General features: G+C 38.1%; 1 protein-coding gene across 1 annotated transcript in view; it reads right to left on the bottom strand.

Moving 5' to 3' along the window:
• LOC149570350 (Transducin/WD40 repeat-like superfamily protein) overlaps window positions 1–24,994 on the bottom strand; it is a 75,725-nt gene extending 50,731 nt beyond the window's left edge. The window contains exon 1 of the mRNA XM_089822991.1: window positions 24,790–24,994. Within this exon, the coding sequence (XP_089679117.1) occupies window positions 24,790–24,918 (129 nt within the window). The 5' untranslated portion in view covers window positions 24,919–24,994. The remainder of the gene's footprint in view (window positions 1–24,789) is intronic.
• Window positions 24,995–27,456: the final 2,462 nt, after the last annotated feature.

Raw genomic sequence — 27,456 nt, 5'->3', positions numbered from 1 at the left:
ATTGTATAAGCTTGAGCATTTTCAAAATGAATTTATGGACTTAGTTGTTTTCGATATCTAAAAAAGCTTTGATGGTGAAAAGAATTTTTTTATGGTGGAATTGAATTTTGAATGAAATTGAATTGCCAAATAAGGATTTATTTTAATTGCAAATTGAAATTGTATAGCAAAAAATTGAAATTGGATTGAAGTGCAAAATTTGATTAAGTTGATATTAAATTGCCTAGAGGGGAATTTCGAAATTTTAAAAGGAAGTGAAATTGAAATTAAAATCATATTTTTGCACTGAGTGTTTGTAATTTGGAAATTTAATTTGGCCCCCTTTGGATGTTAAATTCAATGTATTTTAAGGCCTAAGAGGTGTGAAATTCAAGGTAAATTATTGGGTCCACAATGGGGAAGGTTTAAAGCTATATTAGAGGCCTACATGACTTCTTTTTTTTTTCTCAATTTTAGAGCTTATGGTAATTTTGGATTTGGCTTTATTAATTTTATTTCCCTCCAATGCAGGTAGGTCCTATTCGAGGAGGCAAAAGTTTGGTATAAGAAGAGGCTCCTCCTCTTCATTTCTCATTTCAACTTCTTCCATTCTGTGGAGCAGCGAATTTGTTTGGAGGGGGAGCATGGTTGATTGGGAGATTTCTTTTTTGCCCTAGGCGAATTTGTTTGGAGGCCCAAATTTGCAGCAGAAGGTCTGATTTAGAGGAGCAATTTTCTGCCCTAGCTGGGCGAATTTTGGAGGCAGCAATTCTGATTTTTAGGGGCAATTTTCTGCCCTAGTTGGCCAAAATTTGCAGTATGGCAGAGTTTTAAAGTGTAGACCTGAATTTGCAGCAAAGGTGCAATTTTGAGAGCAGAATTTTGGAGGTTGGCGATTTTTTCTTGGGGGGATTGCGATTTCTTCCTAGGGCAATGATTTTTTGCCCTAGCTGGGTGATTTGGAAGGTCTGAAATTGGTTAAAGGGCAGCAAGGTTGTCTTGGCAAGTCTGAATTTTTGTAGAGCTGAGCGAATTTCACAAGGGGGCAGAATTTGCATGAGATTTGATTTTGCATATTGGAGAATTTTCAAGAGAGACAAGGTTGGTGAATTCTGATTTTCGCTAGAGATTCATTATTTGCAAGGAGGACTAAATTTTATGAGATCAAATCTGAACTTGAAGAGGCCTATTTTTTGGTAGAAGACAAATTTAAGGTAAGATTCTCGTTCATTTTTAGAGGTGAAAATTGGTTTTAAAGGCGAATTTTATTCCTTGTTCTTGGTTGGTCCGTTTCCCTTATCTTCTTCTTGCTCTATACATCCACCACATCATCATCTCCATTGATAGGCTGAAGTTGGGAGATATAAGTGTAGATTTCATGATAGGACACTCGGAGAGGCAACAATAAGCTAGACCACCCTAGGATTGAAGTTGGGAGATATAAGTGTAATCCATCCTAAGGTATTGAAAAGACAGAAATAAGTGATAGGCCCACCTCTAGGATTGAAGTTTGGAAATTGATAAGTGTAGGGATAGGATTTGGAGAGGTAGAAATAAGCTAGATTTCATTGATAGAAAGAAGTTTGGAGATTGATAAGTGTAGTCCATATCATTTAGAACGAACGGGCAGAAATAAGTGTTTCGGATGGTCGATGTTAGTGCAAGCAAGAACCCAAAGGGAATGAATACCCAAAAAAGACAAGGAAGACATGATGCCAAAGACCACCTTCTTCTCGGAAGTAAGGCGAGTAAGTGACACCAACAATCGGCACAATGAACATGGTACAGTGAAAAGGCATGACAGTGGTAATGATGGAACAGGCAGCCAAGTTCTTTTAGGATAATCAGGATGCTTACTCCATTCATCTAAGGCATGATTGGTTACACGAAGGCAAGAAGGGAGTTACCAAGCCGTCAAAACTCACCCGTTAGATTTCAAGTCAGAGTATGGCGACCTTATTGTGCTTCTTAACCAGATCATGGGCATGGCTCAATGTATGCAATTCGAGAACTAGATATACTAATTTATTGATGAAATTGAAAATGGAAAGAGAAAATTTGATTGGGCTAGAATTATAAGTGAAGATTTAGAGTTGCAACTTAGGACAGTGCAAAATCAAAATCAATTCTATATGGGGTCCTACCTCTTATTTGATTTAGAGGCGGTGAAAATTGAAAAGTGAATTTGAAGGAAGAGCAAATTTGGAGGAAGTGATTTGAAAATATTTGAGGCAAGGCAAGGGTTGGCTATTCATGCAAACAAATTCAAATAGGAAGGTTAGAAAAGGCCAAGAAGGTTAAGGAAGGCAAGGATAATGAAGAAGGAAAGCGAGACGAAAGGTTAAAAGAGGTCAAGTTCGATTTCAAGGTGGTGGCCAAGAGCAAGACTCTCATATTGCAAGGAGGTTCACGTCTGGGCAACCCATCGAGGCCAAGGCAAGATTACCCCAAGTGCATGGAGACCTCACCCTTTCAAGGTCAAGACATCAAGTACAAGCAAGTTCAAGTGGTGATGAGAAAGTTTCTAAGGACGAGCTCAATCATCCAAGGCTTCACCTCATCTCAAAGATTAAATAATTTTATAAGATAAGGCTAATGAGGGGGCAATTTCCTATGCATGCAATCAAATCATGCCAAGTGTCCTATGTTCTCATTGGCTAACAAATTATTGTAATTTTCTCATTGGCCCACAAAGTTGGTGCCCTCGTGTAATTGGTTGAATAATGGTAATCCTTATTAGGGTTTGTAAGGTTTAATCTTGGCCCTTGATTTTGCCTCTTAATCTTGGCCACTCGTAATTTTGAGCCTCTATATAAGGCCATTTTGTTCTCATTTGTAAAGGAGAGTTACGTTGGAGAATTGTTGCCAAAATACTATCAAAATTGTTCTTTATTCATTGTTGTGGCTTGCATGGTGGATATACATGATCATTTTGGTGTATATGCATGTTTCTTCTCATCTCTCAAATTAAAGTAGAATTTCATTTCATGTTGTTAGAGTAGAAGTAGATCGCTAGTTGTATGATGATGTTAGTGAATGTTTGATAGGGATCTATATACTAGGCCACTAGCATCCTAGCGGCTTGTCAAGAAGCCTTGTGTGGTAATCTAGTCTGATCGCTCCCAAGTTCTACTTGCATTTCATCTTTCTACTTGTACTTCAAGTTGAGTTGGAAAATAGGTGTTAGTGTGAAAATCCTAAGAGTATCACTTAGAATCATTGCACCAATGGAGATCGCGCCACTGGCAAGATTTCATTGGTTGGATCCCTGTTCATTTGCTAATTTCTTCATTCATAGGAGTAGCAGTAGAGCAGTAAGCAATTAGTGCTAGGAATAGGTGAAAGTGAAAGTGATCAAGGAGAAAAGAGCAAATCAAGCAAAGCGAAGTACCACCAAGTTATCTTCGAATGAATAACCTAAGCCGCCTACGTGATTAACCAGCAAATCACATTAATATAACTAAGTTAGTATCCACAAGTGTAAGGAACCATGGAGTTTTCTCATGTTCTTCATGAGTATTTACTTTTTAAGAGAGGGTTGAGTGTTTGATATTCCATATCAAGTATTCAATTGCTATATGTTATGTAGTGGTACAAAACTGACATCAACAAGAGGTAAGTTGTGCCTCGATCTGAAGTGCCCTTAACTCATTCACTGTACCAAACAAACCATCAAGCTTGGTCCACATATCTAGAGGGGTATTGCACCCATCAAGATGAAACTGTAGACTGTCAAATACTTGTAAAGCAATCAACCTCATTGCTTCATCCATCTTGTTCCTATGCTGCATAACCTCAAAAAGCCTCTGTAAAACTAGTTGCACTACATCTAAACAAGACCACAACCCTTTTGACCGGAGAAGCCATGTCATTAAGGTCTTCAATGTGTGATAGTTATCATGGGTCAGAAGTTCTAGACAAGAAGAGGTCTCAACCATTGTTTTAGAAGGTCTTGAATTATTTTTTGAAAAGGTTATGGTTTACTGATGTAAATAATAGAAACAATAATACAAAACACCCCCCACAATGCAAAAAACCGAACCCCAACTACTAGTAGAAATGAATAAATAGGAAGAGAGGAAAAAACTTCAATTTGAGAATCACATGAACCTTTGAGAAATACTGATGAAAATAATAGAGAAACTGGATAGGGCTCGAGAAGAGCTTTTTGGCGCTTCTTTCAGATCGAAAAATGGAGCTAAAACGAGCAAGTTAACCCCCCCCCCCCGGAAGATAAAAAGGATCATCTAACTTCGAGCGAAAAATAGGTACCAAATGCCTTGGGATCTATGCCAAAATGCATTGCAAGGCACTAGTGTGGGTCTTAGTTTAATGTTTTGGTTTCTCACCTAATTAGGCTAGAATAAGTAAGTCCTAGATGAAAAGTCCATGATTGTAATGAAAAGACACCTTCATGTATGTTGTAATGAAAAGACACACCTAATTAGGCTAGAATAAGTAAGTCTTGGATGAAAAGTCCATGGTTGTAATGAAAAGACACCTTCATGTATGTTGTAATGAAAAGACACCTTCATGTATGCCTAAGCCACTTTGTGCAAGTTATAAGCAAAAGTTGCTAATGAGGCAAAATTGGGTCTTTTTGAGTTTTTACTCAAAATAGCCTAGGATTAGGTGTTTTTAGTTGGTTTTGAATAAGTTAGAACCTTTTCCAAGTCCTAGAATTGAAATATGGTGAAAATTGCAAAAGTTGCACTTTTTGTGCAAAGTTGCTAAATTGCAAAGTTGTAAAAGTTGCTTAAAAATGCAACTTGGTTGAAAAAGAGTTATAACTATTCAAATAATAGATATGACCATTGGGATAGATGTCAGATTGATAAATGGCTCATTTGTGAGGTCACAAAGGGTAAGTTGTATGGATTAGGAGAAGTTGCAATAAGAGATTTTCAGTTTTGAAGCATTTTTAACTGTTTTTTGTACCTTGTCCATACTATACTGATTGGCAAGCTTGACCTAATGATGGTCTGAAGAAAAGATTTGATCTACCTTTTTAATGTTTTTGGTTTGATCCTTTTGTGTGGAGTTTTGTTCAAATTATTCAAATTTTGGTGCAGGCGAGTTTATAGGACAACAATTTTGTTTGAAATCCAAAGATGGACTCCATGGCCTCTTGGGGAATGGCAATTAGTCGGGTCAATGATTCCAAGGTTTCAAGACTGGGCAAGAGGTATTGCTATTTTTCCTAACCAGTCCTAGGTCAAGTACCTAAGAGGATTTGACCTTGTGAGCGTGTTGTTTGGAGCATAACAAGAGTCGGAGACCTGTTGGAGGGTTGAGCTTTTGGGAATAAGTTGGAGTAGGGTAAATAATCATTCCTAAGTATTGGGTGTGTTGCCATGAACCCATTTCCCCATGGTTGCTTTGTAAACCAAGCTTAATTTGGCCAATTAGGACTGCATTGCTTAGTGAACGAAAGGGAGTGCTGGAGTGGGATTGAAACCTGATGCTTTGGGATTGGATATAACTCTAAAAGGGTATCTGAAACCCTGATTTGTTTTAGGGCTTGTTTGAGACTTTTGGAAGTTAGACCTCAAAAACCTCTTAAGGAGGGCTAATAGGGCTACTAGGTGAAACTGGGGTTTGATACATTGTGGAAGTGTGGAAATCAAACCAATGGTGTATTTTGGGTTATGTAAGTGCCCTAAGTCCATTTCATACCTTAGAACCCTTGGAGCAAACCTTTTATGGTGTTTTTCTCATATTAGCCTAGTTGTGGGAATTAGGTCATGAAGCCATAAATTGAGTGAACTTTGATTTGTCCTTGGATGCTTAAAGAAGTTGGTTGTCTTGTTTCTCTCAGCATTTGGAGGATTGAGACTAGTTATAACCTTGTGAAAAGGTTGAGGATTTGGAAGCTTGTTGGTTTGGTGATAGAGTGGGAAAGCCCATTTGAACCTATCTAATTGTGCACTCTCCATCGATTTGTGTGCCAAAAATTTTGATTTTCATGCCAAAAAATCTCAATTTGCATCCCAAAATATCTCGATCTACGAGCCAAAAAATCTTGATGTGTACCAAAAATCTCAATTTTTGTATCGAAAATCTCAACTTACATGCCAAAAAATCTCTCTTTTTGAGCTGAAAAACCTCGATTTGTGTGCCAAAAATCTCAATGTGTACCAAAAAATCAAAAAATTGTCACCTCGAGAAATGTGCCCAATCTGGAAGCAATATTATTTTGCCTCAAATTCCAACTACGTCCAAATTCGACAAATTTTATATGATAATGGCGATTTTGATGCCTTCTGAATCCAACCGTGAGGTCTATTTGGCCTCAAAGTACTCCAAAAATCAAAGACCCCCTATTTTCACAGAAAATACCCAAAAAATGTCAGATTTGTTATGTCAAACACTCGTTCTTTTTTTCTCCAAATACTGAACAAGCTACAACAGGTCAAGCTCTGATACCATGAAGGATTTGAGCAATACAAATCCACAAAGCCCAAAGAATACCTGCATGCAAGAACCTGTCACAAAGAAGAAAAAGCAAAGAGGAGGCAAGGATTTTGCTCTGAAAATATGCAAACTATATTATCAGAATGAAAAGAATAATGAGATATTTACAAAAGATCAATCCTTATAGAAGGAGATCAAAAACCTAAATGGGAAACCCTAAGAGGTAAATGACATTTAATAATTACTAATTATTTATTAAATGAAAACAAAATGCATAAAGTGAAATCTTAAGGAGTAAAGGTAATTTAATAAAATTAAATTAAATTAGCGCTTTACTCTAACAAAGTGTTCTTTGTGTGTCCTTCATTTTCACAGTCTGTACATCATAGTTTGTTTCCATCTCTTTTCTCCTCCTTGCTTCCAGTCATTTCCTTCATCATCCTCATCATGTCTTTTCACAATGCTTGGATGGTTTTAGACTCATCCCCACCATCTTCAAAACTCTCGCTCACACTTTTATGCCTCCTTCCTTTAGAGGCCATGCTTTCACTCTCTATATCCATCACGCAAGTACATGCATCTACAAATGATGATGGTGGGACAATCTTCATTTTTCTCTGTAGGGACAGGGTTGACCCTTCAATAAACCACCTTTTATTTAGCCCATTTGCGGATTTGTTATCTAATTTCCCTATCCGCTCCTTCAACCTCCTACTATATGCTCTTACAGATTCATTTTTTCCTTGTCTTGTATTGTATATCTCTATTACGATCTCATCATCATCCCATAAGAGTCTGAATTCTTCTTCGAAAGTCGTGTGAAGATTCGTCCATGTGGCCTTCTTCCCAATCTCCAAATTTGTGTACCAATCAATAGCCATACCCCTTAGAGTGGCAAGAAATGCATTAAATCATTCATCAGTGTCATTTTCTCCATTTGCCTGCCATATGGTTATGCAGATTTTACAATGTCTTGCAGGGTCTTCCTTTCCTTCTATGAATCTCAGAAATTTTTGCTTTTCTATGGCCATCCTTCTCCTACTCCTCCTTTGATTGTTTCCTCCTACCGAGTCTATGCTCCCTCCTGTAGGGACTATGTTCCCTCCTGTCGAGATGGTTTCTTGGTGCTTGGTCTAAACACTTCTTCTTCTCCCCTTAGTTCCTCCTCTCTGTGACTAGAGCTTTGTTCTTGTCTATAACAATGTTCTCTTTGCGCTAGGGTCTCAAGGTCCGTCCATCCCTCCTTCCTTCCCCGTTCTTCTAAGATTACCAAATTGGCTATGCCCTTTATCGTGCTTTCGATTAAATTCTCTTCAATTTGATTTAAGTCTTGGGATTGGTTAACAAATTCTCTTAAGTAGCGGTGTCTTTCTTCCTACTCCTTATTATGTAGGATACGTTGCAAAGCAGTTTCCCCCTCGGTTTCTTCTCCTCATACTCGCCTTGGGTCCTTATTTGATATTAGGGTCATGAATTATTTTATTGTCTGGTTATCCTTCAATTTTCCTGCTCCTGGAGTTCCCGAGTACTTCTCTCGACGAATTGTTGGAGTACTTGTTGCCTTCTGTACTCTTGTTGTACTTTGGTTCTTTCTTCTTCCACTAGTACCAAATTTCTAGCCAGCTACTGGTGGAACCAAAAGTTAGCCCCGTATTGGGCTCTCTAGGACCGCTCTCTCTCAAGCTTCCCTTTGCATGTATTGGTCGACGGAAACCTCGTAGGCTTCTACCAAATCATGTGTCACCTGATCTTTCCTTGTTATTTCCTCCTCTTCTCCGTCACTATTTGTGACTTGTACTTATGGTAGGAATGGTCTAACCAATACTCCATCCAAGAGAGTGTTCCTTCCATGACACTATATACTTTCTTTGCACCTTCGATGTTCCTGGTTCTTCATTATGCAGCTCTTGTTGACCATCCTTTTCAATGTACCTGTCACACCTCCCTTGTCTACATGGGGGGTTTCTCCTATTGATTCTAATGCTTCCTCAGTTCGATTGATCATCTCTTCAAACTTTGGTGTTTGCCCCCTGATTCATGTGGTGTCATTTGAGGGCACTAATGCAAATTACAGTCTTCTCTACTTGGTCATGTTCTATTCCAATGGATGTTTTTTAGATTAGCAGTTACTCTTCGACAACATTTGTAGCTTCTTCATGCTTCAGTAGCATTCTTCATGATCATTCCTTTTTTTCCTTTTTTTTGGGACATTCTCTAGTTTGGAGGCTTCTTCAATCCTTTACTAGTCTTCATCTCTTTTTGGAGGATAGTTTCCCACATGGTTTTCTCTTTTTCTCCACTTTTTAGAGACACTTTTGTACTTGGGTACCTCATCAAGCTTATTGTCGGGACCCACTGTTACTTTTCATGCATTTTGCTTACATGCATTTTTAGGGCTTAGTTGTTTTAGTTTCTCCCTAAGTTCATCTTAAGGGAAGTTATTAAAGTCATCATGTTGTGGCTTATAATTATCTATTTAATTATTAGTCTATTATATTCTATGCTTAAGCTAAACTTAGGCATCTTATCATTCTTTAGGATTTTCTCCTTCAGGGTTTTTAGTATCCTTTTATAAGGATTTTCTCCCTCACAACATTATACTCTTACCTTCCTTACTGCTCCTCACGGTACATAGCCAACTTGACTAGTACGACTAGGGCTTGCTCCTGGTATACCCAGGCCACTATCTTACTGAGCTCGATCAGGATTGACATTGACCATCTTCCGCCATATCAGTTTTCGTTGGATGCTCCTGCCCACCTTCTCCCCTCACAGCAAGAGTTGAACGGACATGTCAGACTTGACATTTACAAACAGTACATCTCCATGACTTGGATTAGCCCTCCTGGTGGTTTACGCCCTTGGATGTCCTACTCAGAGCATTTCCTAGTGATCCGGGATGGTATCATTGTTCGCCCCCCATATTTAAGCCGTCGTTGGTGCCATGCCCTTCGCATCGCCCTAGGGTCTTTTAGGGTCGGAGCCCACTAACTCCGTTGACAAACAGATCACCAGCTGACCAGAGAGGAACGAGCGTGCCACCTTTGCACTTTATCTGAGACAGAGACGGAGACCCATTTTATCTTCAGGTGTCCTATCTACTATGAGATTAGGGGGACATTACATTGCCTATTCAGAGACTACAGATCCCTCTTAGCATTTTTTAGTTATTCTGACCAAAGGTGCCTGGCATTGTATCTCTACAAAGCCTCCCAGCTCGGAGATCATACCTTACAGCTTCAGCTCTCCTAGCACCAAACCTTGGATCAGCTTATCACGGACTTCTTGTCTTCCATGCCCACTTTCGGGTGTAGGAAATAGTCCCACCCACCTGTCCTCGGACACATCAGATTGGTTAGACCTTGGCTCGGGCTCCTTAGACAGCAGCACCCAATCCCTACAGTTATGCAGAGACAGAGGCAGAGGCAGAGCCAAACCCATACCCTTACTCATCCTAGTTTGTATCCCTCTATACGGGATTTCTTTGTACCGAGAAAGGATTGATGGTCTTTCTCTCTTTCTTTTGTTGGTTCTTTTTCCTCTTGTTGTGATCTCTTTTCTTTTCTAGTCACCGTTGGGTGCTCCTGCTGGTTTACTTTTCTTCATTGTACTATTGTTTCTTTCAGTCCCATAGACCCTTGTTGGACATTAATAATATTATCTTATTTATCTTTGTAATTGCATTCTTTTTGCACAATCAATATGATTCCTCTTTTCAGGATCATTAACTTCCAGCCTCCGTAGCTTTTTTGTTGCTCTCCTTTTGTGGCAAGTTTGCATGCAAGTGATCTTTGGGAGCTGTAGAGTGGATTTTTCCTCAACTTGCACATAGTCTACTCCAAAAATATAAACTTTTCTTCCTTGAATATGCACTGCAAATAGGAGTAATTTGTAATGAATTACATGAACCTTCTTTTTATAAATGCAAATTGCACCCTTTCCCAACAATTACCTCTCAGAATGCTGGTCAGCCAAGACCATGCATATTTCAAATTAATTTCTTATTTGCATGCCCAAAGCACACACTCAAACTAGCAGCCACGGGGTTGGGAGGGCAGCCATAAGCAAAATAAATTATCTAGTTCATTTGCATCCCTCTCTTAATGCCGGTTGTCCAAGACGGCATACATACTTTATTTTTGCTTGCATACCCAAGCAGGCACTCAAATTAACTAGGGGGATCAGCCATAACCAAAAGAAATTATATAATTTATTTAAAGCCCTCAAGGGTCGGCTCCAAGAGAAGGGTTGGCTCCATGCATAAAAAAAGGATCTTGCAATTTTGAACTCAGCATTAGATATGCAATATAAATCCTCTTTAATTACAACTCAATAATAGTTCCATAAATTTGGCACAAGCTATCCTCCACCATTAATGCCATGAATTACTCTAACATCAAAGAAAACAATTTCCAACAATCTCCCCCTTGATCATTTATGGCAACCTTGTAATGAAATAGTCAACATAAACAAACTTCTCTCGTTAATGCTACTCCTCCCCCTTTGACATCAATGGAAAATGTTTTCTGAGGTCAAAAGATAAGAGAATGAAAAGCTCCCCCTAAACACATGCTCCATGACCATGACCATGACTCCTCCCACAACCCGCGACCATGTCTCCTCTCGCGATTTTTCCCGTGCTTCCCTATCCTACGATAACTATGTTCATGGTCGTCGCTAGAATTCTCGCTATGTTTTTCCTGGTGTCTGAGTACTTCTTGTTGGCAGCCAAGTGTGCTCTCTTCTGTTGTGGCTGATAGGGTTCTACATGTGCTCATGTTTCTTTTCCTTCCAATTGTTGTGGGTGTTCCTAGTTGTTGCAGTTGTTTTGCAAGGTTTTCTTGCTTCCTATGGCTCTGTATTTGATCATTTTGTGAGGGCTTCTTCATGCGTTTGTGGGTTTTTGTGGCCTTACGTATCTATTGGTTTCGCGTGGGCTCCTTCCTCCTCATGCGACAGTTGTTTCTTGTTTGTTGGTTCCGTGTGGGCTCTTCTTCTTCTACATTTTTTCTCTGTTTGTGATCTGCGGCTTCCGACTTCTATTTCATTTTGTCTTTTTGGAATTCCTCAAGGGCTCTTGGTTCTTGTCTCTGCATGTGCTCTTAGCAAACTTGTAGCTATTTACTGGTGTTTTTGTTGGCTTTTGACAATGTCTGATATTGGTGATTCATGCTCATCACAAGGTCAACAACCTTTGACCTATCAATTACTCTGTGATAGGATTTCCAAGTTGGAGATGGATAACCAACAGCTAGAAGAGAAAATTATCTCTTTAACTGATACTATCTAAGAACTCAAAACTACCACAAGTTCCAATTAGTCTCAAATCCAATGTTTCTCTAATACTTTCACCTCCGAGACTACAGGTTTACAAACCCATATTCAATCCATTATCGAGCAACTTGATGGGTTAGATATCATCAAAGAGAAACAATCGGTAATTGCAGCGAAGCATTCTTCTCTGATTTCTAGAACCGAACAGAAAGTGAAATTATGGGCCTCTCTCTACAATAACACAACTGCTACTATGCCTTTCGCTAGTTTCAACAAGATGGTTCAGGGGAAGATTGAGGATGAGCGGGTGAGGCAGGCTCGTGAGCTCAATCTACGGGTCCACGGTCTCCCTCCCACTTCTAACCCTCTCTCTGTTGGAAGTTCTTTCCTTTGTGATTAGCTTGGTCTCTCCGACATCATATTGGATAAATGTTGGATTGACCATAGTGACATTCTGTTTATCCGGTTTCTCACACTTACAGATAGGCTCCGTGCTCTCCGAGCTAAGACGAAGTTGTTCTCTCTCCCTTCTAAGATTTTCCTAGATGAAGATCTCACGAAGGCTCAAGTTACAAAGCTGAAACATGCTCGTGGTATTGTAACGGAGACTAGACGGGGTGGTAAATGGGCAGTTATTCGGGATTCCCCCCCAGTGATTGGGAAGAGACAAACCCACAAGAACAAATGACGGTCTCACCAACAGTCGGACAAGAAGGAGACCCCCACTTGCTCTCTTCTTGTTAACTGCTATAAGGTAATGGTTCTTTATGGTCATTACCCGGTCTTTTACATGATGCAATGGGGTTTGCTAATATACTTGTCATCACTAAGACCCACAAGAGTCTTGTGCGTCCTCTTCCGGAGTTTACAAGTTATCAATGGTTATTTGTTTGTAGAGAGGAGGTTCGTGCTTCTAGTGGGGTCTGTGGGTCTAGTGGCATCGCTTGTTTGATTAGAGATTCTATTTGCAGTTGTACTTCTATTGTCCACTCTAATATGTTTGCCAGGTTCATGTGGGTCCATATTGACCGTAAGAGTCACCGTCAAAGAGATTTCTTTATTGTTGTTTGTTATTTCCCGCCAGTGTCCTTCCATTATGCTATCCATGGTACCAAGGATGGAGACCCTTTTGTTGACCTTAGTGAGTGTCTCTCCATTCGCTACATTGGGAGACATCATCATTCTCGGTGACTTCAATACAAAGACCAGAGAACTCCAGACTCCACTTTATGACCAATGCTCTGATTCCATCTGCTCCACTAAGATTGATCCGACTACTTTGGGACTTCGACGTATTTCTGATGATGCTCTTGTACTGATTTATTGCTATGGACGCCATCTTCTACAACTTTGTGAGTTCTTTGAACTTGTTATCTTAAACGGTCTTTCCTGTTTTCTTGGATCTGAGCTCTTTACTTGTTGGCCTCATTGTGGGGGTGCTAGCATGGTTGACGATGCCCTCATCTCTCCCTCCTTCATCCCCTTCATCCACAACTTCACCATCTTACGCCTTCCTCTTGCGGACCATGCTCTCCTTAGTATTCGTATTTGTTTTTCTCCTCATTCATCACCTCCTCTTCAGTCGCCTCATCTCTTTCCTTCCATTGCCCATCCCCCCACTTGCTTCCGCTTCCTCAACAGTGACGATGAGCTCTTTTCCTCTCATCTTTCGAAACTCCTTAATCTTGAGTATTTTACTGATTCTTGTGAGGCCTCCTCCATGTTTGATATTCTTGCGACAGCGATTTGGAAGTCTATTATCATTTCCATACCACATCGTCCTTCACTCTCCCTCCGTAGCAAATGTCGTTATACATGCCCTATGAACCAATGGTTCGATGTTGACTGCAAAGCTTTTCATCGCTCGGTGTGCTCAGCTTTCAAGGCTCACTCCCCTGATTTTGCTCACCTTCGGTTGTCTTACCTTTGTTTTTTCGCTGTAAGAAATGATCCTTTACCACTTCCTAATGTAAATCCCTTTGCTCCACGTTGATCTACAATCCCCAAATTTTTTGCGCACCCTTTCCCTCATTGTGCCCCTCCGTCTTCCATCCTTGACTTTCGCTCCCTAACCTCTCACACCACGGCTCTTTATGACATTCTTGGGCAGCCTTCTATTCATCCCATCCTGCCTCCTTTTTGTCACTTGTCCACCCCCTCTTACATTTACGAGGCCATCAGACCCATGAGATGCAGTAAAGCGGCGGATGAGGAGGGGTTCTAGGCTGAATTCTTCAAGTTTGGTGCCTCGGTTCTAGGCCCCTATCTCTCTATACTCTTTAATAGAGTGGTTTGTACTGGGTTTCCAGTTTCTTGGTCCAGGCATTTGATTTATCCAATCCATAAGACCAGTCCTCTCTCTGATCTTGGGAATTACAGGACCATTATGATCGGGCACACACTTGCCAGACTGTATGCTACAGCCCTCAAAGAGAGCTTGACATGAAAGGTTGTAAAGCTAGAAGGCAAGTTGGTTTTCAGGCTGACTACCAAACCATGGATCACATTTTCACTTTACGAGCTATTATTGAGGAGGCTAGACACAGATCGGCAAAAGTTTACTATTGCTTTGTTGATTTTTGCAAGGCTTTTGATTTTGTTCCTAGGATGACTCTATTTCAAAGGCTTCGGATGATTGGGATTTCGGAGATGTTGCTCGCTGCTATCGTGAGATTATACGAAACTGTGGTGGGTAGATCCGGGACTCCTGAGGGATTCTCAGTTCTGATACATAGCACCATTGGGTTTAAACAAGGTTGTCCTCTCTCCCCCACTTTGTACGGTTTGTATATTGATGAGCTTGAAGACTTCCTTTTGAAGTCCTCGCTCCCAGGTGATGGTTGCTACTTACACCAAGTTTGATCTCCATTCTTCTTTTCGCAGATGATGGGGTTCTTCTTGCTTTTTCTCTCTATAGAGTTTACAAAGGCTACTTGATGGTTTGGCTTCCTTTTGTGATCAAAGGCAGCTTGTGGTTAACCTGGGTAAGACTCGAGTTATGATCTTTAATTGCTTAAAGACTTCTCATCTTCACTTCTTCTTTCAGGGACAGGAGATTGAGATCACTTCTTATATGTATCTGGGAGTGAAGTTTTCTGGACCCCGCTTCAATATGAGACCGGCAATACAATCCAGAGTTAGTAAGGGTATGGGTTCTCTTGCTATGCTTGAGAAATAGTGTTTCAGACACCATTTGCAGGATACCTCATTCAAGTTATCCCTCTTGGACTCCCTTGTTCAACCAACTGTTCTTTATGGCTCCGTGGTTAGGGGGCCTTCTCTCCTTGGTTCTGATTGGGCCTCGATCAAACGGGTTCAGACATTGCTTTTATGGTGCATCATTAGATGTCACAGGTTCACTTCTCATAGTATCATTCTTACTGAGTTCGGTGCTCATCCCTTCAGTCTTGCGGCCATATTTCATCTGATTTGGTTCCTTCATCGCCTACGTGGTTCTGCGGATTTGGTTGGAGAACGTGATAAATGCTCCTACCTTGCGTATTGTTCTTTTGTTGCTACTACAATGACCAATACTAGCTTTTGAGCTCATTGCTGGTATGCACAGGCATCTTCTCTGTTGAGCTCAATTGGGATTGATATTAACTGTCTCCCTCCTTATCAGTTCTCATTGAATGCTCCTGCTTATCTCCTCCCCTCTCGACAGGAGTTTAATGAGTATGTCAAACTAGATATCTACAGACTGTACATTATCACTACCTGGACTAACCCTCCTCGTGGCTTACATCTGAGGATGGCCTTCTATGTAGAGCACTTTCTGGAGATCAATGATGGGATTATTGTTCGTCCTAGTTACCTATCTCGACGGTGGTGTCATGCCCTATATATCTCTCTAGGGTCTTTCAAAGTTGGTTCTCACCATCTTCAAGCTCAAACCGACCATCATATCGATAATGGAGAACGGATCTATAAGCTACGTACTTTAGCAAAGGTCGAGACACAGAGTCACTTTATTTTTTGTTGCCCTATCTTTTATGAGATCAGAGGGAGATTTTACTGTCTATTCCAGGACTATTTTTCTCTTTTAGCTTTCTTCAATTATTGTGACCAGCGATGTCTCGCGCTCTACCTTCAAGAGGCCACCCTGCTCCGTGATAGTACTTTACAGTCACTACTTCCTCACCAACATACCTCTGATAAGCTTATTACTGCCTTTTTCACACCCTTATCTCCTTTATGGGGTGTGAAAAGGTCGTCTAGTTCTACCAGTTCTACTGGTCATTCCAGATCTGTCAAACCCCACAGCAGTTTCTTACGTCAGTGACACTCCTCCATGACCTCACAGAGATAGATCAGGGCTCTTGTCCACTCGCAGCCTTATCCTTCTATGACTGATTTCTTTTTGCCAAGGAAGTACTCCTCGTCTTTGCCTTGGCCTCTCTTTGCGCCTCTCTCTTCTTCTTGTTTATTGTTGTCCGCTTTTCTCAGACACCGTTTGGTGTTCCTACTGTTGTCGGTTGTCTTGGTGTAAGCTCTCAGTCCCATAGACCTTTTGTGGTCTTTTGTTGGACATTAATATTTTTATCTTATCTTATCTAAAGAACTTAGTGACTGGATGAGAGTGATATCACTCCAAATTTATCTCTTATATACTTAAAAATCTCTTTTGGAAGAGGCTTTGTCAAGATGATTGCAATATGTTCCTTTGTAGTGATTTATGTGAACTCTACTTGTTAGTGGGCCACATGTTCCCTTAAGAAGTCATAATGGGAATATGCTTCATTGTGGAGTGCGTGATTGGATTCTTTGAGATGTTGATGAAGCGTCACAAAATATGGAGAGGGGATGAGATGTTTGTCAACCATATGCCAATTAATTTTATTTTTTAATTTGCAGCCCTTTCTTAAGGCTGATCGGCCAAGACAACATACATATTTTAACTTAATCTTTGTTTGCATGCCCAAAGCAAGCACTCAAATCAGCCAAGGGGGTCAGCCATAACAAAAAACAATTTATTTAATTTACTTGCAGCCCTCAAGGGTCGACTCCAAGAGGAGGATTGGCCACGTCCATAAAATAAAGTATATTGCAATTTTAAACTCAGATATGCAATTTATCTCCTCCTTATTTGATGACAACTCGATAATAGACTAATAAATTTGGCACAAGTTACCCTCAACCAAATAGGTCATGAATTACTCTTTGACATCAATGACAACAATTTCCAACAATCTTCACCTTTGTCCCTTATGGTAACCTTGTAAAACTTCCCCTTGGCTCTGCTCCTCCCCCTTTGACATCAAGGGCAAAGGTTTTCCGGGATCAAAAGATAAGGCAATGAATAGCTTCCCCCAAACACATGCTCTTTATTGAAGAGCTTAATGACAAGATGAGAGTGATATTACCCCCAATTTCTCCTTTATATACTCAAAAGTCTCTTTGGAAGGGGCTTTGTGAAGATGATTGCAATTTGTTCCTTTGTAGAGATTTATTCCAACTCTACTTCTTGCTAGACCACATGTTACCTTAAGAAGTAATAATGAGAAAATGCTTTGTTGTGGATGCCAGATTGGATTCTTTATGATGTTGATAACAGTCAAATTGTCACAAAATATGGAGATATGATGAGATGTTGATTCGCCATTGGCAAAAAAAAATTATATTAATTGCATCCCTCTCTTAAGGCTAGTCGGCCAAGACAACATACATATTTTAACTTATTTTTTGTTTGCATGCCCAATAAGAGCACTCAAACCGCCTGGGGGTCAGTCATAAGCAAAAACAATCTATTTAATTTATTTGCAGCCCTCAAGGATCAGCTCCAAGGAGAGGGTTGTTGATTCGCCATTGGCAAAAAAAATTTATATTAATTGCACCCCTCTCTTAAGGCTAGTCAGCCAAGACAACATACATATTTTAACTTATTCTTTGTTTGCATGCCCAATAAGAGCACTCAAACCAGCTTGGGGGTCATTCATAAGCAAAAACAATCTATTTAATTTATTTGCAGCCCTCGAGGATCAGCTCCAAGGAGAGGGTTGGCCACATCCATTGAAAAAACTATCTTGCAATCTATAAATCAACATCAGATATGCAGTTTATCTCCTCCTTGCTCGATGACAACTTGATAATAGTGCAATAAATTTGTCACATGCTTTCCTCCACCAAATATGCCACAAAGCACTCTTTGACATAATTAACAACAATTTCCAACATTCTCCCATTTTGTCATTTATGGCAACCTTGTAAAGAAATAATCTTGAAATGTAACAAAAACAAACTTCTCCCCCTGACTCTATCCCTCTCCCTTTGCCATCAATTATGAAGGCTTGCCAAGATCAAAAGATAAGGCAATAAATAGCTTCCCTTGAGCACATGCTCATTCTGAAGAGCTAAGACTAGATGATAGTGATATCACTATCAATTTCTCCTTTATGAACTCAAAAGTCTCTTTTGGAAAAGGCTTTGTGAAGATGATTGCAATTTGTTCCTTTGTAGCAATTTATAACAACTTTATTTGTTGCGTAGCCACATTCCCTTAAGAAGTGCTGATGAGAATATGCTTAATTATGTTGTACATGACTAGATTCTCCAAGAGATTACACTCGTATTGTCAAAAACTATGGAGATGAGATGCACATACTCAAAGTTAAATTCATTTCATCCATAGAACTTGTATGTATACAGCCCAGGACCAATATATCAATTTGCTTTTAGGTGTAATAGATGATGATCTCAAGTTTTTTAGTCTCCTAGTTCCAAGGGCTAAATTGAGCATTGTCCCAATATTGTATTGATCTAGTTTTTAATCTTTTGATCCATACAAATAGGAACTTCCCCCTTCAGAGTAGTTTCTCCATTAAAAAAAGTACTAGATTTCACATAGGAACATTAAGAAAATCTAAAAACAACTTAAGGTGGAAGGCCTACCTTTGCCACACGAAGCAGGTTGGCTGCAACTCCCTTTGTCTCTTGAACGAAGTCAATCACAACTCCTGCATCATCACATCAAACGAAGTCTTCAAGCCTTGGAATGTTCACCTAGTCATCACACAACTCACCCTCATGATGTAATATTCACCACTAATTGTAGAGATCTCGTGGCTCACACTCCTAACAAAAATAAAGCAAAATGTTAAAAAAGAATAACACCTCCTCTTGCAATGATAAGACAAAACCTTACAAGTGTTCCCTTAAAAGGGTAAAAACCAATGGTCCCCAAAGGTGTGTCCCCTACCAAAATGACTATGTTCCCTATAGAGGACATTTCAAGGATGTGAAGATGAGTAGGAAACCTCTCCACCTTGTCCCTTTTTAGGTCAAACTTTAGGAAATGCTCCAAAGGCATCAAAAACATTAAAAGCATGTTAGAAAACAACTAGTTGTCCCCAAGACATCCAAGGGATATCCAAATATCCCCCATCTGTCTCAAGGACAGCTAGCCCTTGCTTATCATGCCAAGTGACATTTTTCTTTTTGAAAATAACATACAGAATGCTTGTTTAGTTTTTGACATGCCCACCTAGGATTTACCCAAAAAATATGAAAAAGGTGTGCGCCATGAAGCTATATGTGGTTTTAAAGATGTTAATTTGGGCTTGTCGTGGAAGCTCCACCCTTTGACCCCACCCTATATAATGTTACCCTGAAATGCCCATGAAGGGTGCTGCCCCTCAACCCCATTGGAAGCATTTTCACCAAACCCCCATCAAATTATAAGTCTAACCAAGTAATAGACCAATGATAAATCATGATCACAAGATCTACAAAACACATTTGTTGCAAACCTTTGCATCTTCACAATCAAAGCAACAATCAAGGATTTGGTGCAGAGCATCTTGCAAGACTCGTCAATAACCAAGGATCATGTTGATCCAAATTCAATTCCTTCACTAAACTGAGCACAATGTTCAACCTATCATGTAATCGTCGGCAAATTTAGTATATTGGAGGCTTCATCAAATCAATCTCCAACAAGTTAGAGGCTTTTCCACATGTTTACATCATGCAATCAGTTAGCTCTATCAATAGGATCAATCTAGGATCCTAAACATTACCTTCACCCAAACATTACAAAATACACAATCAGTTAACAACATCTCTTCCACCCATTTCAAGGTCCCTTTCACAACTCTGATCCTTACATTAGGATTAGGCCTCAAAAGCTAATTGACTATAATGGCAACACTTACAAAGTCCATCATCACAACATTCTTCTTCCAAAGACAACAATAAGACTCTCAAAGTGATTTTCCCAGAGATTCAGTACCTTCATACTTTTAGACCAGATCACCATTAGTCCGTGTTTGTCCTCCTCAAACCTGCTACAGATACAAAGCATCAGTATATCATTCATCCTCCTTTCATGAGCCCATAGTCTTATCGTACACTCAACATCAAGGGTTAACAATCAAATCTGATCACACCAACCATAGTTCTGCAACAGCAACGTTAGTATTGATCATTATCATTCCAAGGCCTACAATCTACTAAGTAACACATATATTACTTCCAATATTTAGCCCATAATCAATTCCATTCAGCTTATGATCTCCATTTGTTAAATTTCAGGGATAACAACTTTGAGTTAATCTCTGATAACTGTGACTGTCATTCCATTCCATGACAATCACAATTATAAGCATGTAATTCAATTCCCAAATCTATGAATCCTCTTGATATGCATGCTATGAGTGAGTTTGGACTTTTCCTGTCCTATTCCAATCATTTCTTGCCATTAGGAACCTTTCACAATCATTAAATCAATCGGTGATTATAAAATACTGACAAATAAAGGAAATTTACTGCTATTTTCCCATTAGGGCATCATTTTTCTCAGAGAACGCAAACCCTTCTATTACTTCATTTGGAAATTCTTTGAGTCTACTTTAAACCTATGCTCCACGGAGTTTCCGGGACGGGGACGTGTTTCCGATACGAGTATGGGTCAAAGCTAAAATTTTGGGGACGGAGCCTCAAGGGACAGCAATTAAAAACATGGGAAATTTTTTATATATAGAGACAGAATTCAAATATGCATTTCATAACATTGATAAAACATTCACCATAGACATTTTAGAAGATCAATACATGGAATATTATCAAATGGCAAATACTAGGTACTTCCATTATAACAATATCACATACATATATAGCAAAAATCAAAATGCCTAAAGGCTCCAAGTATCATGCATGAAATCAAAATGAAATAAAGAGAAGTCCAACTAAAATAGTTAGTAACTACTAAACACAATCTTTCCTCACTAAACACAATGTTTCCTCACTGCTGCTACTGCTTTTGTGTTTTTTTTCTTCCTCTTCGCAAGTATGGCAAATCTAAAAATGAGTAGAAGATTTAGTGTTTTAATGGACCAAATATGATTTGCATATTTTTATTATGCCTTTAAGACGACTAGGGGCCCACGCAGGCAGAAAAAAAAAATTTTAATGATTTTTTAGGGGTGTTTTGCCTGTACTGGATTGGCAGGAAAAAAGGGGACAGCCAGCAGTTTCGGGGATGGATAGGGGACAGCAAAACCGTCCCTGGTACTGCTGGTCGTCCCCAAGTTTCCTACCAAAAACATTTGGCCATTTCGGTGACATTTCTAAATTTGCCGAAAAGGGGACGACTTGGGGGACGGCAAAAATCCGTCCTCGTTTCGTCCCCGGTACGAGTACGACCCCAAAACCATAGGGGATGCATCCCCATGGAACACTACTTTAAACAGAATAAGAAGCTAAATTTTTCCAAAGGTTCAAATTGGAGATATCATCAATCCCTTATGAAACACTCTCTAACTGAGGGTTTTAAACCAGTTTATTGAAAATGCATTATATCTGCCTCCATGTTCATGGCTAGACTTCTAAATTGATCTAAGTCACTTAATTCACCGTGCTTCACTGCCAAACAGATTTTAACAGTCATTCAATCCATTCATGTATAATTCACCATGCTTCATTACCAGATAGATTTCAACAGCTATTCAATACATTCATGTATAAAGAAATGCATAGAAACTGTGTTTGCACGTGGCTGCTAATGAAAACTTGAACAAAATAGCCAGTTTATTCACTGATCCTTCTTAACAAATACATACATTGGTTTATCGTGAAACAAACTACCTTCCACCTTCCTTCCAAGGGGGGACATATATACAAACATTCGTCCCAAAATGATAATGAAACCTCTGATGTCACTTCTAACCTGCAGGAGCTCAGTGACAGTTACAGGGTTTTGAACACCTGCAAACTCTCCTCTAACCATGTCCCCCCTTTCAAAGATCAACTAGTGCATGGATTTCTAATGCTTTTGACAGTTCCTAACTTCTCAAATAACTCCTAGACTGAACAACCTCCACCTTGCGACTTATTGTGCAACTTGGCATTTTCCAACTTTTATGCAATTTGTGCATCTTCGACAAAACGACCTTGAAACCTTACACTGACACTTCTAACATCTCAACATGGACCCAATAATTCATTTTTCATCATGTTTTCCCTTACTTGATTCTTTTACACTAATTTGAACATATGGACCAATGTAGACCCTACTGGCCCTACTGGGACCTTAATAGACATTTTGTACAATCTTTACAAATGGCTTCATTTAGCCTTTCATATTGACTCAAATACATTTATAAGACCACGTAAACTCATGACAAGTCTTCTAGTCTCCTCGAGCCTCCTGGTATGCCTTGTTTTAGTTGCTTCTACACCAGGATTATCTTGTTTAAACAGTTTAATACATTGGACGACTTACTTAGCATACAAGGACTGCCATAGGCAAAGTTGGCTTACTACAGTCGTTATACTGTTCAATACAAGTTAAGTCCTCGTTGGTAAAAATTGTCATTTCCATAATGCAAAAATGTATCAAACATGCCTTGCATAGACAACTCATAAAACAATTCGATCTATTAGTATCCCAACTAAGGCCAAACTGGAACATAACCAATTATCTTTCTATTTAATTGTTCCTCATTGTTAATGAGTTTGACAACAAAACATGCAGACTTCAAGGCTTCCAAAAACATTATAACAATAATTCCTTCACTTTTTACACACTAGTCAAGCATGTCTTCATTAACTTATATGTATATACAAATAACATTATAGTACCCATTCAATTCCCATGCTCACAAAGGTTTTATGACATCTATGATGAATGCTTTATCAATGTTATAATATAAATATATTTAGAAATTTCCTTTTATTTAAGCAACAGTCATTCCCTGACATCCCCTTAAAACTGGCCAAATAAAATTCCCATATAAAAATCAAATTCCCCCATCCACTCCGTTTCTAACCCAAAAACTTAAGGGAGCATAGGTAAAAATTCTAAAAATTCAAAAACCAAAAACCTTTAGGAAACAATTTTTGAAATATATTTCATTAAAACTATGCCCTTTATCCACACAAATAATAGATGAATTTACATTTTTTTAGTAATGTTTTAAAGTTTGACGAATTGCAAACTTCATGGCTGAATTTAGGAAACGCTTTGACTTCTAAAAAAACTAAAAGAATGCATTTGAGCTTGGTACAAAGAGATGAAAAGATTTAGTGAGGAAAATAAGTGCCTAAGGCACCAAAGATTCTTTGTCACCCATTTTTCTGACGCTTGGTTTCCTTCCAAAAAGCAAGGGTAATACAACTACAGTGTGACAGGATGGAATCCCCATGTCACAAACATAACAGCTATGCAGTTCTGGAACTAGCATGGCACTTGTGATTTAAGCATGGAGGTTTCACAATCATCCTAGTTTTGCTGCCTTCTAAAGGAAAATGATGAAACACGAAAAAAATTGGAAAGCTAGAGAAAATGAATGGAAAACAAAAAAATTCAGGCAGATGAATGAAAGAAGACTAAGAGCGATCAACAAAAGATGTACAACTAAACAAAATTGGACATTGTGATATTGCTATCAGGATTTAACTGTGTGATTTTTGAGTCAAACTCATTGACTCATGTTTCATGAGTAGTGATTCAACATGAATCCATCTCTCATGAGAATAAATGAAACACTTAGCACGCATTGGATCTAGGTGATGCTCACAGGGGTGAAGCACCGGGACTTCCCGGGAGGTCACCCATCCCAGTACTACTCCAGCCTAAGCGCGCTTAACTACAGAGTTTCCTCCATGGTTAAACCGAAAGCTTGCAACCCCATTTGCAAAACCTTCACCAAGTGTTGTGCCTTATGAACCATTCATTAGAAAGCCCCTTAAGCTCATCAGTTGATAAGTAGGAGATAATTTCCATAACAAGTCAAATTGTGATATTGCTATCAGAATTTAACTGTGTGATTTTTGAGTCAAACTCATTGACTCATGTTTCATGAGTAGTGATTCAACATGAATCCTACTTATCTCCTACTTATCAAAATTGGACATGTCAAGGGTACACATTTCAAATGCGGTCTGTAAGTCATAAGCCAACAAAAACGTGGTAACTTAAAAAATTCAGGTGCATACAATAAACCATAGTTCCTGGAAAGATTGAAAGTGAAACTAAATGCCATCAATCACTAGTGCAAGGGCTTACACCTATCAACCGATACTTCTAACAAAGATTTAAAATACTAAATCCACAAGACCCGCCCGTACACATAGACAGGCAAGAAGAAGAAAGAAGAAAGAAACTATTTTAACGTCCAAGAGGCATATATTATTGGATATTCAATTTTACAATCTGTGTATCAGATTCTATAAATGCAGAAAACTGAGCACCAAAGAATAATTACTGTTAAGTACCCAAATAATGTTAATTGTTTTAAATGTTCGATAATCTGTATTTGAACTTTTATAATCTTTAAGTAGAATGATTATAAAACCATGGATTTTGGTAATTATGGATTTTAAGTACCCATTGCAATGGGTTTTATAGACTCTGACATGTTTAGAATACAATACAGAGCACCCAAGTCTTCCCTTAATTTTTCGTGGTTTAATCGGTGATGATGATTTCCCTCGGGTAAGAAGCCGTCAAGATTCATTTTTACTGAAAAAGAAAACAAATAGACAGCCTCCACGGACTGTAAAAGAATGATGGGTTAACTGAGTTATATACTCTAATGATGCACCAATCGGCATAAAATTCAAGGAAAATTGAGTACCGAAACATCTGATCATTCATATGAATTACTTGAGTTTAACATGGAATACCTTAGAGGAGTACATCTGGTGAGCAAAGGCCCTTGGGTGTAACTGCCCAATCTGGCGCTGCCATATCTGCCGTGCCCCGCATTCCTGCATCTTCCTTTTCCCCGTCCCATCCATTTCCGCTGTACTCATTTCATTGTATTTTTTAAATTGGGTTTCTGTGATTCAAATCGCACTAAATCTGCAACATTACGCCATGGCAGAGTATGATGGGAAAAGAGTGCACAGTGCAAGTAATAATGATGAAACAGTGTTTAAGGTAACGTAGGAGAAAGTGCAAGAAAAATATAGGACTTACTACAGGTATTCCCCGGTAAAAAGTTATGTATATTTATTTATTGATTATTATTATTTTCATTGTTATTATTTACCTATATAATGATTTTGGTTAATTTGTGAAGTTGAATACTAAAAATTTAAATTTTTATTATTATTTTGTATAGCTTTCTTTGATTTGTTTTTAAAATGAATAATTATATATATATATATTGGAAGATGTTCAAGGAGTTGGGTTTAGTTGGTTGAAGCAATGAGTTCTCATTGTCGATACCCTGGGACTCCAATATAATAGATTTTGAAATATTCCAATTCTAATCATAGTTTATGTAAATTGTGTATTGTATTCTAGTTTAGACTTTTCTTATAATTGTGTATGATATTTTTGTATTTTTATATTTATTGTCTTTATATAATTTTACCTTAGACTTCTTTTTGAGATTTTTCTACCATTTATAATTTATTAATTATTTAATGATTTTGTTTAATTTATAGAATTGAATAATTAATTTTAAATTTAGTTAAATGTTAAGTTTTTTTTTTTTTTTGTATTATTTTAGTTTAGATTTCTTATTTTTCTATTTTATGTGAATTGTATATTATATTTGTATATTGCTTATTATATACTACTCTAATTTTTACAAGTTATATATTATATTTTTGTATTTATTATCAATATAACTTTAGCTTAGGCTTCTTCTTGAAATTTTTATTATTCTTAAAAAATTGTAGTTCTTATATTTATTATTTAAAAATTAAAATTGCATTAGAAATGGATTGTGAAAATCTTATATATTTTCAATATTTTTACTTCATTCATATTTTATGGATTATAGATGATTATAGTTAATTTGTCAAGTTGAGTGGATGATAAAAAAATTAGTTAAAAAAATAAGTTTTGTTTTTTTGTCTTTGTATGGTTCTTATTAGATTTCTTCTTTCCATTCATATTTTATATAAAATATGTATTTTATTTGTATATTCTTTATCTATGTGTGACTCTAACTTAGACTTCTCTATAAGATTTTTATTTCCCTCATAGCTTATGTAATTTTGTAATATATTTTTATATTTATTATCTTTATACAACTTTAGTTTAGGCTTTTCCTTTGGATTTTCATTATTCTTATTATGCTCACGTCAAGGGTATGCATTTTCATTATTCTATAGACAATTATTGTCAAGAATACCCATGATGAAAAGCATCTCAAGAGGTGGCCAATAGCTCTCTATCTATGGTCTACAAGAGTGCAATGGTAGTGTGGTGGCTCTCAAATGAACCTAGTTATGCAACCCTTCCAAGGAGCACCGTAGAATGAGAGATTCAAAGGAGTAGAGGCAAGAGTGTCAATAGCCAAGAATCAAAGTATGCAATGCAAATGCAAGTAAAGTTGAATGATATGCAAGATCTAATCTAACAAAGAATTACAAAAACCCCTAATTAGACTAGATGAGCTAAGCTAATGCATAAAAGGAAATCTAAGATAGAATGCAAGTAAAGCAAATAGTAAGTGCAAGTGTGCCCAAGAGAGAGTAAGCAAAATGATAACATAACAATAAAGTGCAAGCATGAGGTATGAAAGAGTGAGGAGAGAGCCTCCTTATAAAGAAAAATGGGTGATAGAGATTAAGAGGCAAGATGTACAGTGGAGAATCGATCTCATGTTGACAATGGGCACAAGAATCTCAACTAAACAAGATCAACAATGGTGTTTAAGAGCCAAAAGATGTGTGGAGGAGAATTGAAGTTATTTTGAAAATAAAGATTCCTCTCACATACAAAAGTGTCCCCTCACATGTGTAGACAAAAATGCTTTTCTTTTTTAAAAAATAAAATAAAATTAATCATTTTCATGTGTATAATTAGGAACAAAGAGAATTTAGGGATTTTATTTAATTAAATGGGGACATGTTCTTTCAAGTAAATAAAAGACTTAGGATAAGATGGTCAAACCATAGGTTATAATCGAATAAATAATAAAGTGATGATTTGAACAAAGATAGGTGATAGATAAATTATGCAAGATTGCTAGAAAGGGGGCTCATGGTCTAGAGGACCATTTTTGAGCAATTATATTTGTCTGTGATCGATCTAGGGCCACATTGAGTCAAAGAATGGAGATGTCCAGTGATAGATAGATCTGACTCTGAACCTGATCAAACAAAGCACAAAAAGATAGATGATCTTGAATACATAGTCAATATGTAGTGGAGCTAGACATTAGGAGAGAAATAGATAAGATAATATCAACACCCATAATGATAAGATAGGAACTAATATGTCCAAGGTAAGTAGAAAAAAGCAAGTAGATAGATCAAATTAAGGAAAAACAAAATCTGAGATGAGTACTAGCAAGTCCAAAGTAGATAGATTAAACAAATAGTGCAGAGTAT

This window comes from Cupressus sempervirens, chromosome 3, assembly GCF_028749045.1.
Source record: "Cupressus sempervirens isolate cs-2001-9-10 chromosome 3, ASM2874904v1, whole genome shotgun sequence".
Taxonomy (NCBI): domain Eukaryota; kingdom Viridiplantae; phylum Streptophyta; class Pinopsida; order Cupressales; family Cupressaceae; genus Cupressus; species Cupressus sempervirens.
Note: the sequence above shows the minus strand (reverse complement) of the source record. Positions and strands in the feature narration are given on the sequence as shown.